This window comes from Barbus barbus, assembly GCF_936440315.1.
Source record: "Barbus barbus genome assembly, chromosome: 10".
Classification (NCBI taxonomy): domain Eukaryota; kingdom Metazoa; phylum Chordata; class Actinopteri; order Cypriniformes; family Cyprinidae; genus Barbus; species Barbus barbus.
Window position 1 is genome coordinate 6,669,169 of NC_136738.1, and position 21,219 is coordinate 6,690,387.

At 37.1% G+C, this 21,219-nt stretch overlaps 1 protein-coding gene across 4 annotated transcripts in view; it reads left to right on the forward strand.

Moving 5' to 3' along the window:
- The window catches only part of LOC306876108 (unconventional myosin-Ib-like), a 75,508-nt gene that overhangs the window by 37,477 nt on the left and 16,812 nt on the right, over positions 1-21,219 (forward strand). For all 4 annotated transcript variants that reach the window (XM_079427036.1, XM_079427033.1, XM_079427034.1 and 1 more), the window contains exons 6-15: positions 116-162; positions 3,132-3,195; positions 8,508-8,606; positions 9,310-9,413; positions 12,760-12,907; positions 14,188-14,306; positions 15,276-15,362; positions 15,568-15,633; positions 19,443-19,547; positions 20,955-21,017. In XM_079427036.1, the coding sequence (XP_079283162.1) occupies positions 116-162; positions 3,132-3,195; positions 8,508-8,606; positions 9,310-9,413; positions 12,760-12,907; positions 14,188-14,306; positions 15,276-15,362; positions 15,568-15,633; positions 19,443-19,547; positions 20,955-21,017 (902 nt within the window). The remainder of the gene's footprint in view (positions 1-115; positions 163-3,131; positions 3,196-8,507; positions 8,607-9,309; positions 9,414-12,759; positions 12,908-14,187; positions 14,307-15,275; positions 15,363-15,567; positions 15,634-19,442; positions 19,548-20,954; positions 21,018-21,219) is intronic.

Consider the following 21,219-nt stretch of genomic DNA (forward strand, 5'->3'; position numbering starts at 1 on the left):
TGGAAGGTAGCTGAGAGGATTCAGGATCATTTTTCCACCATATGGCATCAGGCAAAGTAGAAATGTGCTCAGTGAATCTGGCTTGACTAACTTAAAACATGTTATTCCACTGCAGCTTTTGGGAACGCCAAAACCGTGAGGAATGACAACTCTTCTCGATTTGTGAGTATCTCTTTCTTTTTCCAGACAGAATATTTTACGAGTGTTTTGATGCTGCTCCTCCCTCTAGAGTGTGTTTGTTTTAGATTAGATCAACATGGACTTTTGATCCGTATAATGTGAACACAGACAAATTATTCTATTACTTTCTGTCAGCCCACCCCTAAAGTGGTGCAATGCTTTTCTTGGGAGTTTGATTTTGCAAAAATTATACTGCAACATTCCCGGTTTGCTTTGGGTTCTACTGCTTATGGACCAGCCCTGAGCACATCTGGCCCTGTTCTGACACAGCAACACTAGAGCGATTGCTGTTCATGCATATAGCGGATTCAAACAGAAGTCTGTGTAACCTCTCTGGCAACCACCTCCAGATGCCTTTGAGTCTGTTCTTTTTTTCCCTGTTGTCCATGAGGACAGACTCCCACGATGCCATTCAGCACAGTTAAATATCTCTGTTTATGCAAATGTGTTTAATGCCGCTGTTTTTTGACAGTCTGGCCCTTTTCCAGCTGTCTGTCACAGCCTGACCACACAAAGTAAACGCATACTGAGCTATAAAGTGTGTACTTACAGAGGTCAGACCACACAGCATTGTCCAGCGTGTGCTTTCAGAGGTTCAACGGAGGTGCTGTTCAGTTTACATAACAGGGGAAAACAGAACAGCATTGAGTTAATGTTGCTGTTGACATTTATCCTCAGGAAACTTACCAGATCTAAATTTTAGTAACTCGTGGGTCAAAAATGAGTTTGTTGAGCACTCTTACTAGCTCTTGCATCACCCACATGAGACCATCAGTGTGTTACATAGTGTAACAATCTTTAACCAGGAACCATTTATTTCTGTGGCTTTGTTTTAAAACAGTGCCTATATAGGTAGCATTTTGAGGCATCGTCGGCAATCTCAAAACAAAGTTGTCTTATTTTGGATTATAAAGCAGCATTGTTTCCTCTGTGGCAAAGGCCATCCTGTAACGCATATTGGCAAACTATGCATGTTTGTGAAAAGTAATATACTTAGCATACTTTTTAATAAAATGCACTTATTATAGAAACAATATACTTTACATTTAAGCTCACACAAGTATATTCTTTGAATATTTTCGGACACTTAATAGCTTCTAAATTGCATTTTAATTTATTTTACATTTATAATAAATGCAATTAGTTATGAGTTCTGAGTGTTCATGAGTTATGAGTGAAATATTGATAAAGTATACTGATATGACTAGTGTTATTTCTATTAAAACTTGTATGTCATGTATTTAATTATTTGTAATTACACATTAAAAATTGTTAGCCAATGCATCAAATAAGTATATTTTAAAGCACAAGAAAAGATTGGTTATACCTTATTTTAAGGTGTCCCTGTGTAATTAAACATTTAAGTGCTGAGTAATGATTAACTACATATAATACATAAATATATATAATAAAATACATACAATTATGCAGAATTTATTGTTATAATAGTAAGTAGATGTCACATGTGTAACAAGTACATCTTACAATAAAGTGTTACCAAAAGATTATTAAAACACAATTTACTTCAAATGTAAAAATTTTAATTTCACAAGTAATTACCAAGTGTATACCTACAGTACTTAAGTGTATTAATAAAATAAAGTGTTCTTGGTTACACTTTATTTTAAGGTGTCCTTGTTACAGTGTAATTACATTAAAAGTATGAAGTAATATTAATTTACTACATGTACTTACTGTATGTTTAGCGTTTGGCTTAGGGTTACTTGCATTGTAGTTATGCATAATTTATTGTTATTATAATAGTAAGTGCATCTAACATGCAACAAGGACAACTTAAAATAAAAAGTATAATTAAATGACCTTATTTCATTAATGTTATATTAACTGCAAGTACAGATTTTTTTTTAAGTGCACTTAAGATATGAAGTAAACTACAAGTATACATTTAGTGTCAACTAATTGTATTAATTTTTCACATTTATTTGTGTCATTTATTTATGCAAATTAAAGTATCATATTAACCTAGATACATGCTAATAACAAGCTCTACTGAAATCAATTGTGAATAGTTTCCATTTTTGTGGTGTAAACAGCAATGGACTGTGCAGAACATTTTACTCGTCAGCACTTTGGTTAGGATGCAGTCTTCGAAGGCTGCTGCCTGTGTAGGCAGAAGGCAGCAAACCAGCTGGACAGATTTTGGTACAGAAACATCTCTGATTTCAAAGTTTATGGCATGTTAACACCATGAGATTTGGAATTTTGTAATAATGTTTTGCATCTTAAGCACCATTTTATCATATAGATGTCAACCGCTATACTGTTACAACTTTTCTCAAAGTAATTTTAAGCTGTTTCTTCCTGTGTTGGCTGAGGATTTTAGAGTTCTAGGAGTTTATTCAGCAGCCTCTCAGGCAGTTTCCTTTTTGAAGTGCTGTTGGATATAAATAAAGAGGGAAAATTTTAACTGGCTCCAGAGACACTGGGCTTACTGTTCCTTTCCCAAATAGTGTGCTGGGACAGAAAGACAAAAAAAGTTTATTTTACCATTTACAGCAGTTAAAAAAACTCTTCTTCCACAGTAGTCCATTACTCCATTGCAAATCTATGTATGATTGGCAGTGCGTGTTATGGTTATGAACAGGCCTGTGCTTGGAGAATTGAGGGAATTTTTTTTTTTTCTCCCATTTGCCTCATGGAAGGCTCAAATTTCAGCCCTATTTGCAGTGATCGCTTCCCTCAATGTCATGCGTCTTTTCCTACCATCAAGAACCACAAAAGAGCCACGTGGTTCTCCGCAGCAAGCCTGCCATTAGTACCAAAGGCCTTGATGCAATGTCACCATTGCTTCTTAGACCTTAGCTTCTTAGCCATATCTTATTTTGACTGCACAGGAAGGCCATGTTGAACAACAATAAAGAGCCATGTCATCATCTAACCCACCATGCACTTTTTATGGGATGTGCTAACAATTTCTTCTCTTTCTACAGGGGAAGTACATGGATATCGAGTTTGACTTCAAAGGAGACCCCATTGGTGGAGTCATCAGTAATTGTGAGTATAGTTACAAGGTGGAAACCAAGGAGTATCCCTGTAATAGTGCCCAAGTAGAAATAAAGGAATAGTTCACCCCATATCTGTCATTATTTATTCACCCTCATGTTGTTCCAAGCCCATATATGGCTAAAATACAAAATACATGTCAGCCTCCCAAAACAACCATTATAAAAGTAGTCAAAATGACTATAGTTTGAAGTCAGTAAGATTTTTTTTTATTTATTTTTTGGGGATACTATTATTCTTTAAGGATACAGTAAATTGATCAAGAGTGACAGTAAAGGAAACAAAACAAACAAACAATGGATCACGGTTTCTATTGGATAAGAACTACATAAACATTCTTTAGAAATTCTCTTTTTGTGTTTTCTGGGGAAAAAAGGTAATTTTAGTGCAAAGATAGCATGCAAGGGAGAATAAATGATGACAGAAGCTTCACTTTGGGCAACTTTTTTTTTATTCGCGTCTCTAAGATTTTTATACAAGTGGCTGTGTCCTTTCTCTTGCTCCCAGCTGTGTGCTCTCAAAGAGGGTTTGGGAAACTGTGCTACATTTATACACACACAAACCATCCAGAGCATGTCCTTATTTTGTAGCACCATAGCAATGGTTCCTGTAATATGCCCCTGAGCCTGTCTTTCTGCAAATTCAAAGCCAGACCAGCAGTCTAGTTGGCTTGGCACACATGCACTTGACTGTTGAAGCCAGTGGTCCATTTAGTCCTAAATGTTTTCTCATGCATTTGGTTCATGTATAGTTGAATTAATGGGTAGTTGAAATGATGAGGAATGGTGACTTAAAATATGTATCTCTAATATATTACTATAAATTTAAACATCGAATAATGATATTGACAATGTTGACAACATTGAGTACATTTTTTACATGTGAGCTAACCTATTAAATAATTGCTGAAATAGCAGGCAATTTCTAAACTGTAGAAACATTTATCTAGTCAAAAATGTGATTATGCCACTGACAAGTGACCTTAAAGGCCCGGTTTCATAGACAGGGTTTAGCCTAAGCCAGGATTAGGCCATAGTTCAATTAGGACATTTAAGTATTTTTTTATAAACGTGCCTTAGAAAAAACATTACTGGTGTGCATCTTGAGACAAAACAAAGGCACTGATATATTTTAATTTCAGTCAGTGCAAGTTTCTTTCATTTGAAACAGCTCAGACTTACATTTTAGTCTAGGACTAGGCTTAAGCCTTGTCTGTGAAACCGGGGGAAAAACTTTAAATGAAAACAAAAGTGCTACCACTTCAAGTAGTTATAATTAGCAATTTAGTCGTGCCAAATCTTGGCATGGAGAGATAATTGAGAGAGAATTAATCCCACAGCAACTTCCTCTAGCAGTTAACACAGTTTGTCCATTTGCTCATTGATTTGAGGAGAGTTTGTAACCTATATAGTACAGCGGTTTGAGTAAATAGCCAGTCAGATGGTGTGCCACTATCCACGTGAGAGAATCAATCAGTCTCCCACTCTAAATGATGCTGATGTGATTTATCTACGGTACTCCATCACATGCAGGGGACTCACTAGAGCTAATTGACAACATAATGACATTTCTTTTGTGCTTCTATTTGGATCAACACAAAATTACTTCACTCGACAGTTACCCCTTCAGCTCAGATCTAGAAACGCCTCTGCTCGGGTATATGAACACCGTGACTTTGCTTGAGGACGGCAAGACCTTCACCTGTTTCCAGTTATCTCTTATTTTGACTCCACAAACATATACAGCAAAAGACACAGGAAGTGGGAGCAAAATGTTTTTTTTTTTTCGATATGTGATTGGAAGAACTTTTAACAGACCCACAGTTTTTACTGAAGTCTGGGTAGAGTTGCACTGGCTGTTCGTAAGTTCTGGAACGTAAAGTAGTTGTAACTCTATATTTTATTCAGTTGCACTATTTGTTGTTAAGACCGATCGGAGCTATTCATAGTTGCATAATATAACATTACCGTTAATGATCCAATAGCAAACTAACTTCTTTTGCCTCACATAACTAATGGTACAAATATTAATTTGAATTAATATACTATATATTTATTAAATATTTACATAAACCTCCGATCAGGGGTAACAGTTAGCAGATTGGCTGATTTGCATCAATAAGCTCTTGTTTTACCTGACAAACTTCAATCCTTTAGACTAGGTTAAGTTTAACTTATGCACAGCTGGTGCAGTTGGCCTCTGCTGTCTAAAATCAGTCTAGTTTAAACTGTTGCAGCTTCATGTAGTCTGCACAATAGAATCTATTGTGTGAGTGCTTCAAAACAACCAAGTTGCATGTCTGCAGACAGGCTATAACAGGATGCTACAGACTGCTTTGAAGCCTGAGGGCTTTCCTCTAAAGTAAGAGACAATCTTAGAGTCATCTGATACATCATTTTCCCCACTAGAAACTGTTTTAGATGATTTGAACAAACGGACTTCATGTCCCAGAACTCTATTCTTAAAACCTACTGAGCAGCATCATAGGCATGCTTCCAACATGAACGTTATTGCTAATGATAAGTCGAAACTTTATGCTGAGATATTTCAGTTTAGCCTTATTCTAAGTCAAAAAATTCTGTGCAGAAAAAGGCAATCCCAGAATGCATTGCACCAAGCTGAGAGGAAAAAAAGACATTCAAGATAGCAGATGAAGCAGGATAAATGTTGTCATGTGGTAGACAGATGTGTTTAGCTGTTACAGTGCATCTTACTGTTTTTAAGACACCATCAAGTTAACCCTGTAAAGCCTGACCTATGAAATAAGTCTATGCCTCAGATTGTATGATATAGTGAGAATATGGAGTGTATACTTGAGGAGAAAACATCTCAGTTTATCCAGAGGCCCAAAACGGAGCAAAAATATGAAATTTGGTGTAGTTTTTGATATTTATATACCCAAAAAGTAAAATGAAAGTCTGGTAGCTTATAATGTAAATCGCTACTTGCAAAAATGTTTATATCAATAATATAAAAAATATATCTTATGTTTATAAAAAGTCAGTAAAGGTCTCACAGCAAAAAGACACATGGACCACAGCCTGAAGTGGGCCTTTTTTCAATTCTACTAAGAGGCCTTTTACTTGATTTAAAAAAACAAACCAAAAAAAAACAATGAATAAGATGACAAAAGACATGTAGCAGATTACCCACTGCGCAATGTGACGTCGTAGTGACATCTTTTCCATGTCATTTTGGACGTCCAATTTCCGTCCATTGATGGGGTTGTTTTGTAACGCCAGGCGACGTCTTTTTTCGACGTCTACCGCACGTCTAATGTGTATATCACAACTGCCATAGACGTCCAAATGACGTCCAAAAAAAATAAACCAGATTAGGTCAAATGTTGAACGTCAAAATGACGTCCAAGTTGGGTCATGGTTGGACGTCCAAATAGTGGACCTAGTTTGGACGTCGAATAGATGTCCAGAATTGGTCATGGACCGACGGACCCAATATAGACATGATCTGCACGTCTATCCGACGTCCAATGTTTAGAGGGTATGTACAACAGGTTTTTAGCAAATTTGCGAATCAAATATGATTCAAAACAGTTTGGTCACAAAATGATGTTGGATTAAAAACAGTGGACCAAACAATAGACCAGATGGAGAATATGTATTATAATATCATTGATTCAATATTTCAATATCAAACTTACTGAGTGATTTATATTTGCAACTATGTATGGGAGAAAATCCCCCTATACTGGCATTATTCTGTTCAGTTGTCTTGCGTTTGTATGCAAGAATTTCTCCTGTGTGAACGGGCACTTAGAAGGCAGCTGTCTAACCAGGCATCTCAAAACAAGACAGCTTGCTAGGTTTTTACGTCAATTCAAAGCATTGCAGAGAAGAACAACTTCTGATTTTTGAGTGGAGGACAGAAGTTGCTGGCCATTACTGGAGTTGTGTGAAAGCAATAACAAAGGTCTGCGAGTGTACAGAAGGTGGAAGGTCAGAGTGGAGTCCCCTCAGGGCTGAAGTTTTCCTGCATTCCTCAGACTCATCCTGCTTCAGACGCTACTCTTACACCAGACAGCATGATTTATCTCTGGAAGTTAAAGGAGAGGATGGGGGAGAAGAGAGACAAAGGATACTCCTTATTGTTTGATTATTGTTGAGGTAGATTCCACAACAGGGGTCTTTAATGGGGCTATAAACTATTCATGAGCTTGTGGCCCACAGCCACTAAGCCACTGCTGTGACAGGCATCAGATAAAACAGGAAGTGACAACTGCTCATTGCCATCTTGCTTTTATAAATTAACCAAAAAACTTAAAGTAACATGGACATTTTAGTTTCCTCCAATACAGAAGTAAAATTGAATGATTTGATGATAAATTGTCATTTAGGGACTCATACTATAGCAGTAGACTTTTGATGGTTATATTTTGAATATTCATACATTTACGCTAAAAGGTTGACTATTGAATCATTTTCATTTATATGAGCCAGTATACCAATACACAGTAATAAAAAACATTATTTACCTCTATGCAAGCACTACCATTCAAACGTTTAGGGATTATTATTATTTTGAAAGAAATTAATACTTTTATTCAGCAAGTATGCTCACACACACAAACACACACAATATGCTTAATTTTATATTAGTCTCCCTGCTTGTCTTAGTGCAACTGTCAGTGAGTTTGAACTGTCAAAAAAGGTTTATTGGTGCTTTGTCAAGCGTTATCAGAATGATCAGTAATTCATAGATAATACTGCTGCATAATTTTTGTAGTTGCTCATATAAACAGTACTTCATGTCTTATCTCATATCAAGCTAATAAATGTTGTTGATAAGGTAATCAAGGCTTTAGGCTGATGCTGCTGTTTTCTAATGGGTACACATCTGGATGGAGCGTGGGTGGTGTGACACATTCCTCTCCCTATAGATGAATATCTCCTGTGAGACTTCCTGTCTCAATCTGAATACAATGAACAATGAAAACTTCACCATGGATACCTAAATATTTATTCTGATATAAACAGGAAAGCACCTTTGTTTTTCTCTGAAATGGCTGTTCAGAGTAGGAATAGGAGAGAATTGTCTATAGCCAAGTTTCATCTGTGTGTAGCTCTTCTCTGGGAATTCCACAATTAGCACTTATTTATGAAGTGGAAAACAAATTGTGTGCGTGACAGCCTTGTAGCTCATGTTAGGCCTGTATTTTAGGTTTAAACATAATCTTAACTTTCTCTCTGTGGATAAAATGAGTTAAATTTTTACCTCCTAAACCCTTCTGAGTCAGCTGTGTATGCTCATGAAATGTTTTGTGCTTTGATATTTCCCTTTCACAGATCTCTTGGAGAAATCACGTGTGGTAAAGCAGCCCAGGGGCGAGAGGAATTTCCACATCTTCTACCAGCTGCTTTCTGGAGCATCAGATGACACGCTCAGTAAGAGACCACTTACACAGTTTTTATGATTGCATGTGTATTCCCGACACACAATCCATTCAGTAGCTTTCAGAACATAGTGTGGAAAAGATTACTGGATCACACTGAAACATACTGGATAGTAACTACATCGGATTGCACTGAAACATACTACATAGTTTACATCGTAAACATAGGAGTTAAAGACTCTGGGAACATAATTTATGGTTCATTCGTGGTTTATTTGCATACCGTTGGACCATGTTCATTGTTTGACATTTTTAATGAAAGAGAACACAATAAAAGGCTTTGCTTTCAAGACTCAAAGGGGTGATCTGAGCAGAATACCACATAGATGTTACGTAATCTGATAGCAACTGGGTTTTATGGAATGGCCGATACATCGAAACTAAGGACAGTATAAAGCAGAGGTGTCCCATCCTGCTCATGGAGGGCCAACGTCCTGCAAAGTTTAGTTCCAACCCTAATTATACACACCTGAACCAGCTAATCAAGGTCTTCAGACTCAATAGAAACTTCCAGGCGAGTGTGTTGGAGCTAAAATCTGCAGGACGTTGCCCACCAGGAGCAGGATGAGACACCCATGGTATAAAGGGAAAGTACAAAGAGTTGGCCACTCATAGAAAAACAAATCTGAGAACTTGCATCAAAGATGGTTGTCAAGTGAATGGCCTTTAATGCTCTAATTGTGTTTTTCTTTCAGAAAAACTGAAGCTGGACCGAGACTTCAGCAAATACAACTACCTTAGCCTGGATTCAGCTACAGTCAATGGACTGGATGATGCTGCCAGTTTCAGAACAGTCAGAGTAAGTTTTCTTTCAGGCCTACCGTAACCGTACACTACATATACAGTAGCTGGTTCCTGACACATTATAGCATGTCATTGGTTCAGAATGTCTTGGGATTAGCTCCGATCCATGGCACCCTGTGTGATGACAAGTTAGCAAATTACCTTATCGCCCTGGCTTAACTGGATAAGATCACCCTTTACCTCACTGAGGTGGAGTTTGATATGAACAAAACAATTTGCCTTGTGTCATTATGTAATTTGAGCTTCATTCAAGCCTCTACTTGAAGACAGGGAAGTTCATTTAAAGGGGAATTCCACCTGCTCACAGCTGACTTGTGTAAGTAGAATCAGTGCTTCTGTTTTTTTCATGCACACTTATTGTTATTGTGAAAACGGGTCATGCTGAGGATGGACCGTCATCGCAGGGTTTAACCATAAGGATTGATTTCTGCAGGCCTGGTTGAGCCAGTAGTTTTGCTTCCTTTGGACTCTTGCCTCACTGGCCTGGAGACAAAAAATAAAAATACAATATTATATATATATTTTTTTAAATAGTTTGCTTCTGACTCATTTCAAAAATGTTTTACTATATATTATATTTTATTATTATTATTATTATTATTATTATTTATTTATTTATTTATTATTATTTTTTAATTATTATTTTACACCAGGCACATTTAATACATATGACATGTATTTTTGGAAGTTAGCTTTCATAAGGGTTTATAATTTGTAATAATAGCTGTAAATTATGTAAAATAAACAAGGTGACTGCCATTTAGAAACATCTGGAATGTATTGACAAAATACTTTATTTTTTAATGATTATCATCATTTAATATTAAGCCATTAAGGGTTGGTAAGATTCTTAAATATTTTTAAATTAGGTCTCTTATGCTCAACCAAAGCTGCATTTATTTGATCAAACATACAGTAAAACAGTAATATTGTGAAAAAGTATTACAATTTAAAATAATTTGTTTATTTTAATATATTTTAAAATGTAATTTATTCCTGTGATGCAAAGCTGAATTTTCAGCACCATTACTCCAGTCTTCAGAGTCACATGATCCTACATTTATTCTTATTATCAATGTTGAAAATAGTTGTGCTGCAATAGTTGTGCTTTTATAGCATTACAAATTTATTTACTGTCACTTTTGATCAATTTAATGCAACTTTACTGACCCCAAACTTGAAAAGTAGTGTATTTGCACTGGGAAAACACCGGTAGCAACGCATAATCTATAATGCACAGTGTTGTACAATATGGAATATATGCATGGTATAGCTGTCTCTCTGTTCAACTCAAATCTCGACTGGCGAGATTGATATCTAACTGTTCTAAGATTGTGAGTCAAATGCTTGAGCCAAATTTTCATGAGTTGTACAAAAAGAAAATGTTGTCCCTGACAGGTAAAATTATGATTCTTCCCATATTCTGTATGAGAAGACTGAGAGTACCATATGCCAGAATGAACAGATTACGGAAATCTTTTGTTCATCAGTCAGTAAAATTAATTAATCAGAATAAGGGGTCTAAATAGGCAGCACGATTCTGAGGAATGGAAGGTACTTAAGCATTTGCACTGCAGATGGATGAGTACCAATGTGTACTTTGTGTGCGTGTGTGTGTGTGTTGTGTAATGTGTATTGCTGTGAATTAATGTTAAACCATAAACGCTATGGGATGCAAGACAATTTTTGGAACAAATTCCAACAATAAAGTGGACTTGACTTGACTTGAATAATGTGCTTGAATATTACATTTTTGACAGTGTTGTTGCCTGTGACTTTTCTATCAACTAACCCAAACCTTTCTTGTTGGGCCTGGGCCTTTGGGCCATCCTTATTTTGAAACCCCATTTTTTGCTTGTCTTCTGGAAATGAGTGCAGAATGTCTGTGTCCAAGCAAACAATGCAGCCCACGTTAAACTGATCAGAATTCAGCACCGTATCAGACAATACAGTGCAGTTCTGATGAACAATAGGCCTAAGCAAAGCTCCATGCTGACATCAGAACACCCTAACTCAGCATGTGCTGAGCCTCTGGCTCGGTCTTTTAACCCCTTGCCTGGGGAGTCAAATGTAATTCATTAGAAACATGGTTTATAAGGTTAAGCATAAATAAGGCTCTGTGTGTAAGAGACGGTAAACATTTCAACGAGGGAGGATGGTTGCTATTTATGCTAGGCTGTAAATAATGTACAAAACTCAGCAGAACGTGCATCCTTTGAGCCACAACATGCTTGTCTTGTTAACATGAAAACAAATATTGAAAAGTGGTTACACTCTGGATGGATTATATTGTGTTACCGTTTATTCAGAGATAAAGTTATTGGTTTGTCATTCACTGTCATTAGCTGTGTCACATACAGCCCTTTACAGTTCACTCACTGTTATCTCCGGCCTTTAGACCATTGACTTTGCCAATGAACTGCTTGCACGTTTATTATCAGCGATTTCATGACATTTTGAACACAATTTATGGCTTCACAAGAACAAATATTAACAAGCTATTGTGGAAGCACAAAGAACATGATGAATCATCAAAGCTGCTGATGACTCTATTGGCTAAATCTACTGTAAAAATTTAAATATCTGTTACTTATTTCCCTGTACACCCATAAATTAACAGTATTAAAGGAATGGTTCATACAAAAATTAAAATTCTGTCATCATTTGCTCACCCTAAAGCTGTTCCAAACTTTTACAGCTGTTGAACACAAAATAAGTTATTTCGAAAACAAGGTTGATAACTAAGCACTCATAAGTAGTGGTAGCCACTGACTTGACTAATAGTATGGAAAAAAACTACTATGGATCTCAGTGGATTCCAGCAACTGTTTGGTTACCACCATTCTTCAAAATATCTTTGTGTTCAACAGAACAAAGAAATTCATACAGGTTTGCAATAACATGGGCGTGAGTAAATGATGACAAATTTTTCACTTTTGGGTCAATTATCCCTTTAAGGTGAATCTCAGGTCATAATTTACTCCAAAATAAAAATATATAAATAAAGAAATAAAAGATGTGTTTTGAGTCAAGAACATGATTGAAGAGATCATGAGACAATGTCCACAAAAAACATAAAATATTTTATTCCTTATTTCTTTCCTTGATTTTTAAAGCTGTCAAATACAAATTATTCTTAAGACCAGCTGCAATCCTTAATATTTTCTCTTTAACAGACTGTGGTGTGATGGAAATTTCTGTTCAACACCCTCAGGCTGTCCATTAGTGCTGTGGTTACGGGCCAGTTGATCACTTTACAGGCGCCACATATGTACTGCCATGTTAAATGTCCATCAGCAGACCACTATTGACTAAATGTATTCTCTCTTCTGTTTTCCCAGAATGCCATGCAAATTGTGGGCTTCATGGAGGATGAGGTCCAGTCAATACTGGAGCTGGTGGCTGCTGTTCTCAAACTGGGAAACATCGAGTTCAAACCAGAGTCTCGTTGCAACGGCTTCGATGAGAGTCGAATCAAGGACAAGAACGGTGAGTGCTAGGCTTTTCCAAAAAGCATTGCTGATGCAAACCTTATATTAGTTTTTTTAAACTTTTGGTTTGTAAAGGAAAGTACACTTCCCAAGAAACTTTCAAGTGTGAATGATCAGACATCACAATCAGTATTAATGATACAAATACATAAACATTTGGAAGCACTGAAAACCAAATTAATATTAATTGTGAAATAGTAGGTGCTGTGGTCTTGTACAGTATATAACAGTGCCTTCAACTGCTCACCAGGTTGGTCACTACTGCCATCTATTGATATGTCAAGAGTCATTTACAGTATTAGCTTGCAGTTGGTTGTATGCAGTCAATCAACACCACACTGGTACCAGATAACCCTTGCATCCTTTACCATGAATGCATAAGATAATGATAAAAAAATTGTATGTATTTGTAAAGCCAGATAAATGCCTTCTTGACTAACAGGAAAAGGATATAATATTTTACGCAGCGACAAATGTGTTCTGTTATGTGCTAGAAATAATCTAAAATTATTTAAACTATTTTCAAATTCTCCTATAAGTTTACCACACTTTAATGAACAAATGAAGGCATTCAAAATAATGCAGACACATTTGCAGGCCTGAAACGGCTCCAAATAATTTTCATGGGAAACCAAAAACTTTAACCTGAAATTTTAATGCTAAATAAATAAGTTATGTCAACTACCCAAATATGTGTGCTGCAAATGAGCATTGCTCAATACTGCTTGTTCTAGTAGTTCTGTAGCCAGGGCAGTGGCCGGCCCAGACTAAACATCACAATCCATTTCAACACCTCCATTTATATATACTACAGCGTCTGGTTTGTCTCCTGTGCTTAAACCCATTAGCAAAAATGTGCTTTCCTCTGCCCTTTTGACCTGATAGCTATGGCCTGAAATGACACAGATTGAACTGCTGTGGGATGAGGGGGTTGTATACCTGATGTCCAGATCCTCTCAAACCCCCTAGACAAGAAGCACTTTTAAAATACTCTTCAGCTTAAACTCCTTGAAAGGGGCTTAACGTGTATCAGTCTTAACCTTGACCTCTAGATTCTGAGAGACAGGCCTTTGATCAGAATTATTGTTGGTTTTAATTTGAAAGACACTAAATATGTTTTAGAGTTTTATTTTTCCCCTCAACTTGAGAGTCGGAGGGTTTATGTTTATCTTTGGCAATTGGCAAATTTGTTTAAATTACATAACACACTGTCTAGTCTATCCATAAATAATTCTTTAATCTGATCTGCCTGGGTTTGTTTTGCATTTCCTGTCCTAGACCTGAAAGAGATGTGTGAGCTGCTGGGCATTGAGCAGTCTGTGCTGGAGAGAGCATTCAGCTTCCGTACCGTGGAAGCCAAGATGGAGAAGGTGTCCACCTCACTCAACGTGGCTCAGGTCAGCACACACACCCTCCTTGTTTGCAGGACAAACTCTTTTGAAATGGGGAAAAAATATAATTCTCAATTTCTCTAAATATTTTTGTTTAAACATTATTCAGTCATTGTGAATGACTGGTGTTTCATTGATCAAAAAGTATTGGAAAGATTAAAATAGAATGATGTCTTCTGATAGGACAATTCATGCAATATCAGTAGTTCTTCTTTTTCTTTTTAAACTAACAAGAAGTGCAATCACTTATGAATGAAATATCATCTTGTCCTAGTCCATAATAACTATCATCATCCCAAATGTGACAGTTTCAACTGTCACTGTGAAGATATTCCTTTGTTTTATGTTCGGTGGAGATGAATGGGAGACATTCCAGAAAACCAAGGTCCCCAGAGTTCACAAAAACAACTAGGAAAGAAAAGTTTGTCTAGACAAAAATTGAATGCCATTATAAAGCCTTGTGTGAGGACCAAAAAAAAAACATCCTCACGACTTAAGGATTAAGCCATGTGTAGTTTGCACTGTAACACTTTGATTATTAATATTAAATAATAATAAATTAAAAGTTCTGATTTCAAGCTCTGGAGGGGCCATACATTGTAGAAATTTAGGTTTTGGGGTATATATATATTTTGCTGCTGGAATGCATTTGAATCCAAAGGCTTGATTACTGCAATACTAACATCTGAGCGAGGGGTCCAGTTAACAAATTGTGACGTGTCCTTGGCATAGAATCATGTTATTAAGAGTTTAGCCACTAACTCTTGATAGACGACAGGCCTCAGAGCATTTGGATCCAGGCCACATGATGAGTTTGAAAGACAATTTTGTCTTTGCATGTGGGATAATTTTGTTACAGCCATGAGACATGGAGGACATAGGAACTAGAGATTAATCAATATTTTGCTTATATAGATAATGTGTAAATCAGATGTTCTGGACATTGATTGTAATTTGAGGTCTCTCCCATTTCAGGCCTATTACGCTCGTGATGCTCTTGCCAAAAACCTCTACAGCCGACTGTTCAGCTGGCTGGTGAACCGAATCAATGAAAGCATCAAGGTATGTCTCTGGATTTTCACTGAATCTTTGTTGTTCGCTGAAAAATCACAGTCACAGTAATAAAATTTATGCACCTTTATGAGCAAAAAAAGGACTATTGTCAATAGTGTAGCAAAGTATGAAGTACAACTTGCACAAGTCATTTTCAATCCAAGCATTTTACAAGTTTCCGCCTTGTAACTCACTTTCTTCTTTTTTTGATCAGGCACAAACCAAAACAAGCAAGAAAGTAATGGGAGTCCTGGATATTTATGGTTTTGAAATCTTTGAGGTGAGTGATTTGGTCTGGAATTTTGAAAATTATTTTTCATAAAATTCACATCACAGGGCTCTCAAGTTATAGCAAAAGTTTGGAGTGAGATTAGGGGAGGGGCCACTAAAAGCGAAGGAGCCATTCAAATATTTGCAGCACCCAATTCTCTTAAGTTTTCTCTAGGAGTTCAATTTTACCTATTGTTCATAATTGACCTGAACAAATAGAAATGATAACAACGGGTGAATCTTATAAAAAAAAAAAAAGACAAGTTCATCCAAATAAAATAAATAGATTTATGTATTTCAAAAATACAAATGTATCAAAAATAAAAGGAAATTTGGCCACAAACGAGCCAACTGAAGAGCAGTGCTCAATGTACGTACTGTACACATGCAGTACATTGCAGAACTCTCCCTGCAGATGTATGTCAAGCTGTGTGTGTGTGTAAAATAAAACAACTAAAACATAATAAAATACCGAACTACATAATACTATTATTGCTAGAAATTGCAACAATATAAAAATAGAAATATAATACATTTATACATTTCAAATTTTAATTAAAACAATAAATAAACAACAATATCCTGGCCAGAGGAGAACCCCCTGAAAATTGAATGTTTAATCTTATTATTATACATTACTGACACTCTATCCTCCAATTTGATACTGTTAAGTGCTTTGACACAATCTGTATTGTTTAAAGCACTATATAAATAAAGGTGACTTGACTTGACTGTGTGTGTGTGTGTGTGTGTGAGAGAGAGAGAGAGAGAGAGAGAGAGAGAGCACATTTCAGTTTGATTTTTTGTTTTTGTTTTGTTGTTGTTGTTGTAAGTGTTTGTTGCACATTTTAATGCCTTGATGACAGGGGTAGGGGGCTCCCACTGAAAGCACTGTGGCTCAAGGCCAGACATTATCACTGTCATGATAGATGATAGCGTTCTGTCCAGAGCCAAACTGTTCTTAGTTTTGGTTTTGTTCAAACCCACCATGGAGAACACTGCATCTGCATTTGAGTGGGGAAGCCACAGAGCTTTCAGTGGGAGCCCCCTACCCCTTTCATCCAGGCATCAAAATGTGCAACAAACACATATAACAGACAAAAAATAAAAGAGAAATTAATACGCTGAAATGTGTTCACTGTCACTCTCACTCTCTCTCTCTCTCACACACACACACACACACACACACACACAGCTTGACATGCTCAGGGCAAATTCTGGAATCCTGCTGTATGTGTACAGTATGTTCATGGAGCACTAATGTTCAGTTGGCTCATTTGGGGCTCGTCTTTTATCAGATTTACCCATAGTTATACCATCTTTCCTTAGTTTCTGGTAGACAAAGCTAAGTTAAAGGTTCTGGTTGCAAAGCAGCTGGAGAGTTTTTGACTAGTTCAAAGTCTAGTGTGACTGCAGCTTTACACTCCGTGTGCGCGCATCCATGTTGCTTAGTAACGAACGTGCTTGCAGTGGGATCACGTCATTTACACGAAAACAACAACATTCTAATTTCTGATTGGCTGATAGGTGTCATTTAACTCTGTATAAGTCAAGACTGAGACGGCTATGAACTCAACAGAGAGCTCCGTATTTGTCCATTAATTATAGCAGGACAAGTTAGCCCTTATTTATCAGTGTGAGAAATACAAGGTGTGGCGTGAGAACATGTGAACGTGTTGAAATGCATGTGTCTCACAGTGAATATGTGAGACTTGAGAGCCCTGCGTCATCACCACCTGTTGATCTATATCAGATGCGTGCACAGTGCGTGCAAAGGCAGGTTTCCAGACTGAACACACCCATACAATAAACACAATTTTTGGATGTTGGTGAAAAGTATCCTGCATTTATGGACTGACACACTTACAATGCACCTCCAGCCACTTAATACCAATGCACAACTTTAAAGTCTGTACATTTTAAATACAGAATTGCACTTGCATGCATTACTTTATTAAAGTTATTTATATTGCTGACTTTATCATTGTTGTCATACTAAATCCCACAAATATAATGCAGAAAACTACTTCTCAGGTCTACTAATTCACCTTTCATTTTGGTTTACATTTGTCCATTGCATGTGTTCTGCTGTCTGACTGTATCACTCTCTCCTGAATGTTGTTTATGTTGTTGTGGCCATGACGACAGAATGGAGTAAGTAGACCTGCAGAGGAAATTCCAAGGCAGTGTGCATGGTGCAATTTTAGCACTTAATCCTAGTCTTAATTCTGCTCTTTTATCTCCGCAGCATAAGCCACTGCTATAGCAAAACCTTGATGTATTTCCTAGTAGTATTAGTATGACCTGTACGCTTGATGTTACAGCATTAGCTTCATTCATCCTAAACTTGGAAGACCTTAAAGGAACCGTTCACCCAGCAAGGGCAATTTTGTCATCATTTATCACCCTCAAGTTGTTCCAAACCCATATCATATGGCTTCAGAAGACTTGAAGAATATAGACTATTTGTATGGTTCTTTTATAGTGTTTTTCGGAGCTTGAGGGTGATTTAGCATGATTTAATTTTCACTTTTGGGTGAAGTATTTCTTTAAGCTTTTCTGAAACCAGCCAGAGATCTGCAGTGATTTTTGAGCTATTGGGGATTCAGAAAATGTAAGAGATGTTGAGGTTATTCTTTGAACAGGATTACCCCTCATTACTTCTAGAACACTGCAGCTCCAGGTTGGCATGCCAGTGTGGCCTCTCCGCAAAGCCTGCCAGAATAAAACTGCCAGTGCCAAGTAAAACAATGAGCTGGTGCTTTTCAGCGTGCCATATGCTACCTTTTGGAAGTGATTTTGGGCTTTTCCTCAAGCCAGGCCCAGTGGAACTGATGAATGCAGTGGCTTTAGTTGCAGAGACTAACATGCAGTAGGATTGCTCTAAAGATTAAAACAAGAAGGGGAATGAATAATTCCTGAACCCCAGTGTCATGGCTAAATAGTACAATCCTAACTGTTTATCATAAGCCAATGAGCATAACATTGAGTATTACTCTTTCTTTAATTCAACAATGGAGTTGGTTCACTGATTGGGGTTTAGCATGAGAAAGGGAAATGGTTAGTTTTTCTAACCCTGCGTTTGTAACCCTGAAAACATTTACTGTGGGTGAAGAGGTTAGACTTCACCTCCATCAAGAGATGCAGATAAGATTATGCAGCCTTGGTGTATATTGTACCATGTTACGCCTTCATTTAATCTTAGCTATAAAGACCTGTTTTGTAAGAGCAGACTTTGTTCAGGGCTATTTTACATGTGTTCTACAAGTGATTTGCTCAGAATTATTTAAGGCAGTGCCCCACAAGACTATTTTAAACAATTCTGTTTTGGTTTAACGGTGGTTTCACACCAACCGTTTTCACCGGAAATATACATTCATCTGTCAGAGTTCCATCAAGAATGAAAGATGGGTGGCGTTAAACAACTGCCTGTGAATTTTCTCCAATTTCCTTATCACAAATTGCAGAGTGCCATTTTGGCATCAAAGCAATGTGAAGCATGCTGAAGAAAGAGCATACGTTGTTGCAGAGCTTCAGTGGGACGACTTCATTTAGAGATGGTATTATATTAGGGGAAATAACAAATATTTGCAGATTTCCTGAAGTAGATATTTTTGTGACATTTCTCCCCAGTCACCAAAATTTCTACTTTATCCAGCTTACAGGGTTACCTAGAGAAAGCATTGTAACACTGAGTGACCGTTGCCATATTAGCGTGCCTGTTTGCAGTGCTGTGTTTTTGTTTGCAGTGTACATTTTAATTATCATGGTTATCATTTGGTCTATGGATTCTCATTCTTTATCTTTTTGTTACTGCAGGACAACAGTTTTGAACAGTTCATCATCAACTACTGCAATGAGAAGCTCCAGCAAATCTTCATCGAGCTTACTCTCCGCGAAGAGCAGGAGGAGTATATCCGTGAGGTAAGCAACACCCAGCACATGAAGACGAATAGGAAATGGTCTTCTCTCAACTTCTGCAACTCTTAACAGTTTTTTAATGAAGTTACCTTGGAAGGAAAGTGCTTTTGGACAGGTACCATAACATCACGTTTACTGATGTAGAACTTTTTTTTAATATACATAATAAAGAAATGTCTTGCTAAAAAATGGAATTTCAATAAAAAGTAATGGGCATTTATGAATTATTTGACTTTTATAAACCACAATCCTGCATACATATGACTATGGGATTTATCGTGGACAGTAACCAGTGCAAAGGCAGCATTCCTACTTTCGGATACATCTATCCACATTTTTTTTTTTAATATACAGTTTATTGCACAGTATTGTGGTTGTAGTAAGCTAGTGTTTTCTTCCAAACAGCCTTTGTCTACAATTTGCTTCCTTCTATCAATCCTAATCCTTTCGTGCTGTGATTGTGGGGACGGAAACAATCCCTCACTCCAGTCAGGGTAAACACAATTGTCCCTGAAGAGCTTGGAGCTCTGTTTGCTTTCAGAGCTCTGAGTATGTGCCCTGACGCTGCCGTGACCCCTGCACTGTGATATTCCACTCTCTGGCTTCACTCCAGTAGAGTGCATGGGAAAATACCGCTGCTATGAAGACCGAGGAGGGACGCAGGGGTCTAGGGACCAGTCTGCCCCAATCCACATTCCCTATTTTTGAACCCTCCTCCCGCATACATCTACATCCTAGTTTGAGGGGCTTTCACATAGTCCGATTAGCCCACAGCTATTTTCCAGCTTGTTACATTCATTGACTTGATTGGCTCTGATTTGTTGTTTAAATCCAGTAGGTTCCATCTGTCTCTAATGGGCCGTAAATGGGTCTGCACTCCAGACCCTAAATATCACACAATGGTCATGACATGGAACAACATGGACATCCAGCCATCTGCAGTGTATTCACTGGTTGAACTGCATAACTGAACTATATACGATTATAGAGATCATTGTCGTGTGTGGCAGTTTGGTTGGTAATTGTAATACAATTAAATGCATTTTAAAGTTGTTTTTTTTCCCCATCTTCAGTGCAAATCATTCATTGTTATTGTAATATATTGCTTTAATAACCTTGCATTCACTTGCATTCTGTTATCTCTAGTGATTGCAAGATAAAATCATTCCACTCAGCCAGTTATGTAATAATCATGACAGGACTACTCCTATGTGTTATTGGATATCTGTTGTGTACCTGTTCAAGTATAGTAAAGCTTGTCTGCATCTTTCCTAAACCACTCAGGTTTGTCTGTTGAATCTACAAGATTAGTCTTAAGACCGTGTTCTAGGAATATCCTTCTGTAGAAAGAGAAAACTGATGGAAAGTAAACAAAACCAATCTGTGATGTGCCTCTGTTTTTGTCTACAGGGTATTGAGTGGACCAATATAGAGTATTTCAACAACGCCATCATATGTGACCTCATTGAAAATGTGAGTGTGTATCTGACAGTAGTATTAAAAGTATTGGCATTAATATTTACTATAAGAATTAAATGGAGATATCTACTAGAAGTTCAGCTTAAAGGAGGAGACTAGCTTAGCGATCATCTCAAAGCTCACAGATATGGTTTAAAACTCACAAATCTAGAATTTCAGGTTTTTAATGTTGTTTTTAATCTGATAACCATAATTC